Raw genomic sequence first — 4614 nt, forward strand, 5'->3', positions numbered from 1 at the left:
GGACTTTCCAGCCACTCAGCGCGCAGCGAGAAGTTCCCTGGACATGACCCCGGTGGGTCATCCCAGGGAGTTTCTCCGATGAACCCCGGCTCGGAGTTTAGGCTGCTTTTTTTTTTTTTTTTCCCCTAGCAGAGGACCAAGCCAGTTCTCTTTTCTGGTCTGACTGGCTTGGAAATTCCCCGCGCCTGACCCCGCCCCAGAGAAATCCCCGGCCAGCGTTTATAGGGCGGCGCGGCGGCGCTGCCGAGCCCACAACAGTCGCAGCGCGCCGCCCGCCCGGAGCCGGCGACAGGACGAGGACGCCAGCGCGCAGCCCGCGGCCGAGCACCTGGGGAGCAGCGCCATGTTTCAGGCGGCCGAGCACGCTCAGGACTGGGCCATGGAGGGGCCCCGGGACGCGCTGAAGAAAGAGCGCCTGCTGGACGACCGCCACGACAGCGGCCTGGACTCCATGAAGGACGAGGAGTACGAGCAGATGGTGAAGGAGCTGCGCGAGATCCGCCTGGAGCCGCAGGAGGCGCCGCGCGCCGCCGAGCCCTGGAGGCAGCAGCTCACCGAGGACGGAGACTCGTACGTGTCGGGGCGCTGAGGGCCGGGGGGCGGCCGGGCCTGCAGCGCGGGGCCCGGGGCTGCAGCACAGCCGGCCGGGGCGGGGGGGTGGCCGCGCAGCCGCCGCCGAGTCTGCCGCAAAGCTGCGGGGCGGCCGCGCGCGCGGGCCGGGGCTCCTCGGGGGGCTCCTGGGGCCGGCGGGGGAGGGCGTGGACGGCCCCGTCCCGCACAGCCCCAGCCCCCGCAGCCCGGCGCTCGCGGCGGGGGGCGGCGCGGCGGCAGGGACGCCGAGTCCCGGGTTGCATAAGGCGGGCGGGCGGGCGCCGCGCGGCCGGCTGGGGAAGTACAGGGCGTTCCGGGCCGCCGGGAGGGCGGGGCGGCCTGGCCGGCGCCGCCGCGGGGGGGGCGGGGCCCGGAAAGTCCCTGGGCGCCTGCCAGGAACACTCAGCTCATAATAACCTCGCGGAAAACACCGCGGCCCCGGCTCCAGAAACCCCGGCCTTGCGCAATCCCCCGCAGGCCGCGCCTCCCCGGGGCCCCACGCAGTGCGCTCACCGCCCCTGCGGGGGGTTTTCCCCTCTCTGGCCTGCAGGTTCCTCCACTTGGCCATCATCCATGAAGAGAAGGCTTTGACCATGGAAGTGATTCGCCAGGTGAAGGGAGACCTGGCCTTCCTCAACTTCCAGAACAACCTGCAGCAGGTGCGCCTGTCGTCCCCAGCCCTGTGCCCTCTGTGACCTCGGGATGCAGTCGATGTGGCACAGCCCCCCCCCACCCCCCCTAGCTCTCTGAAAGAACAGCCACAGGCCCTTACCTGCCCTGGCCTTTCCCATTCCAATAAGCCCGCCTCCTGGGGAGTTAAAAGTCCACGGATTGGGGGAGGTCTTTGCGACCCACCCGGGGCCCTGGTCTTTGGCCCCCTGTCCCTATCTGGGAAGAGCAGCACCCACCCCCGGGAGATGTCTGCGGCTCAGGGGGACTCGGATGATGACTTTGCGCCGAGGCTTATCTGTGCTCTCTCTCCCACTCTAGACGCCGCTCCACTTGGCTGTCATCACTAGCCAGCCAGAAATTGCTGAGGCGCTGCTGGAAGCTGGCTGCGATCCTGAGCTGCGGGACTTTCGAGGAAACACTCCGCTGCACCTTGCCTGCGAGCAGGGCTGCCTGGCCAGCGTGGGCGTCCTCAAGCAGACCTGCACGGCCCAGCACCTGCACTCCATTCTGCAGGCCACCAACTACAACGGTACGGCTGTGCTGTCCCAGGCGGGCGGCGTGGGAGAGGCGGGCCGGCCTAAGGCCTGCAGGGAAGCGCTTAGACTCCCAGCTTGTGGAAGCAGGAGGGGTAGCAAGCGCCTAATGCTGCTGGAATGTTCATTCAGCACCCAGATTCAGGCTTCTTAGAATTCGGGGGCCACATGTGCTTGTCCCGTGAGTGACTAGGGGGACGGTGAAACAGGTGGTGATGCTCTCTTCCTTCTGTCTGTCTAGGCCACACGTGTCTGCACCTGGCCTCCATCCATGGCTACCTGGGCATCGTGGAGCTGTTGGTGTCCTGGGGTGCTGATGTCAATGCCCAGGTGAGTGCGTCACGAGCCAGGTGGAGTGCTGCTCTTTGCCAGCAACATGTCAGCCATGCTGGCTGCACACAGGAATGCCAGACGCCTCCTAAGCATCTCCCACTCCTCTTGGCTCCAGGAACCCTGCAATGGGCGCACGGCCCTCCACCTCGCCGTGGACCTGCAGAATCCGGACCTGGTGTCGCTCTTGTTGAAGTGCGGGGCCGACGTCAACCGGGTCACCTACCAGGGCTACTCCCCGTACCAGCTCACATGGGGCCGTCCCAGCACCCGGATCCAGCAGCAGCTGGGCCAGCTGACCTTGGAGAACCTCCAGAGGTTGCCCGAGAGTGAGGACGAGGAGAGCTGTGACACGGAGTCGGACGGCACGGAGGACGAGGTGAGCCCCCTCCCCCACCCTGCCAGGCCCCCTGAGCAGCCCTGGGATATTGGATAGAGCTCTCCGACTGCATCGTGCCTTTTTTTTCACCCCCAATAAAAATAAAAGTAGCTTACCCTTCTTTAAGCAGAAAACCCTTCAAGGGAAATGCACTCAGCCTGTCAAGTTCATTGCACGGGGGGTGTGGGGATGGGAGAGCTGCAGTCGCAGCCGGGGCCCTGGCCTGCATCCCACGGCCCCGGGCTGGGCCCTGGAGGTTTACTCGCCTCTTCTTCTTCCAGCTGCCCTATGATGACTGCGTGTTTGGAGGCCAGCGCCTGACCTTATGAGCCTGGATGCCTGGAAAACACGTGGACTTGTATATTTGTACAAAAAGAGAGTTTTATTTTTCTAAAAAAAAAAAGAAAAAGAAAAAAAGGGAAAAAAAATGCCAAGGGTGTCTTCCCGGCCCGAAGCGCTCTACTGTGGTGGATTGGCCCGTGTTTGGCTGTTTTTGTGAACTTTGCCTCGGGGAGAAGAAAGATGAGGGTTCAGAGGAAAAACACCTCTTAAACTTCGTTCTGGTGGGAGCTTTGGGGACGATTATCCAAAATCTCGTGAAAGGACCACGTTTTATTTATTTTGCTTCTGGTAGATCACCTGGACCTGGTGGCCAATCCTGGGGGGATCCTGTGACCCCGAACAACCCCGTGTGTGGTCAGACCTTTCGGTGCTGTGGGGTCCAGGGTCACCCTCCTATACATAGTGTACATAGTGTATTTTGTCAGTAATTATTTTGGTACTTCTGAGATGTATATTTATTAAAGAGATTTTTACAGAGTTACCTGGATTGTTTTCCTTGGGCTGCTGCCGGGACTGCTATTCTCAGAGGCATTCGATTTTCAGAGCGCGGTGCAGGTGGGGAGTTGCGGGGAGGGCTTGCCACAGCCCGCACTAGGGCTCTGTCCCACAGCAGCTGCTCACCCACACCCCCAGCTTCCCCTCTGCAGGCTCTGGGCGAGTGGCAGGGAGGCAGGAGCAGGTGTGAGAGGAAATGCCAGTCTCATGCTTGGGGTGACAGCAAGCCTCTTGGCCTGTGGCTGGAAGATACTCCCTTATCTCTCTTCATCCTTTTCGTCTGAGCTATTCCAAAAGCCCAGCTTCTACGTCAGGCGGTCATTTGCGCCTGGAGGAATGTGCTGACCTCCTGTTTGAGGAAGCGGGAAGTGGGGACAGATGTCCCCGCCGCGGTCTCGGCAGGGAGACTGCACTGGCGTTTGGTTGCAGGTGCTCACCTGTGGGCCTTGGCTTCCTCGTTTACTGTCGGGGCGGGGGTGGGGGGGTTGCACAAAGCCATCCCCGTGAAACGCCGAGCAGGGTGCAGGGTGCCAGGCACATCGTGCTGAAGAGAAACAAGCTATCGCACGGCTGCCTGGATTGCACAGTGGGTGAAACAAGTCCAGAGAAGCTGTCCCGGCCAAGGTCGCCTTGCCAGAGAGGCAGGTAGCTTACTTAATGTTTGCAGGTGGTTAAACATCTTCTGGAAGTGCCCTATCCCTAAATCTGCCTATTTGGTTACTGGCTGTGGTATAAACAAAATCGAGGCTTGAGGATTCTGTAATTCTGTGGAATTAGTAACTTGTACACATTGGGTTTAGAATGTTCTGTAGTAGCTGCCTTCACCCAACAACGCATCTCGTGTCAGTAGAAAGAGCAGTGAGATTTCTGGCATTCTAGAGAGGCAGAGTGGTGCATACAACTGTGTCCATTGGTTTACGCCTAAAAATACACTGCCATTCTTTCATGGTACCCCTCTCCTGATCTACAGATTAGAAAAAAATTAAAATGATGGTCACCTCCCTTAGGCCAAAAGGAGCCAATACATAGAAAAAGCATTACAGCCGTGTGGTCATTGCCAGCCCTGCCCTGGAGCCAGCACTGTGGGCCCCTCCACCACAGGCTCTTCCCGGGAATCCCTTGTCCGTCCCGGAGCACCTGAACACTAGGTTTTTGGTGATGCCACACGTGCATGTCCATTAGGCCCAGCTCTCAGCTGGTAAGTGGGGGAGGCCAGCTCGGGGTGGGAGAGAGACTCACACCTCCACACTCAACAAGGGTTGGACACTTGGC

General features: G+C 60.6%; 1 protein-coding gene across 1 annotated transcript; it reads left to right on the forward strand.

Moving 5' to 3' along the window:
* Positions 1–246: 246 nt before the first annotated feature.
* NFKBIA (NFKB inhibitor alpha) lies at positions 247–3328 on the forward strand. The gene is made up of 6 exons (XM_062205262.1): positions 247–570; positions 1142–1250; positions 1582–1792; positions 2038–2126; positions 2245–2505; positions 2787–3328. The coding sequence occupies exons 1-6, from the start codon at positions 344–346 to the stop codon at positions 2832–2834; spliced, it is 945 nt and encodes a 314-aa protein (XP_062061246.1). The 5' UTR covers positions 247–343; the 3' UTR covers positions 2835–3328.
* The last annotated feature ends 1286 nt before the right edge of the window (positions 3329–4614 follow it).

Source organism: Lepus europaeus, chromosome 11, assembly GCF_033115175.1.
Source record: "Lepus europaeus isolate LE1 chromosome 11, mLepTim1.pri, whole genome shotgun sequence".
NCBI classification, from domain to species: Eukaryota; Metazoa; Chordata; class Mammalia; order Lagomorpha; family Leporidae; genus Lepus; species Lepus europaeus.

Excerpts from the sequence above, each read along its gene's own strand:
- NFKBIA (XM_062205262.1), top strand. The coding sequence starts at position 344 with ATGTTTCAGGCGGCCGAGCACGCTCAGGACTGGGCCATGGAGGGGCCC. Across the intron at positions 1,793-2,037 it reads GCAGGCCACCAACTACAACG|GCCACACGTGTCTGCACCTG; the intron begins GTACGGCTGTGC and ends CTGTCTGTCTAG. Across the intron at positions 2,506-2,786 it reads CGGACGGCACGGAGGACGAG|CTGCCCTATGATGACTGCGT; the intron begins GTGAGCCCCCTC and ends TTCTTCTTCCAG.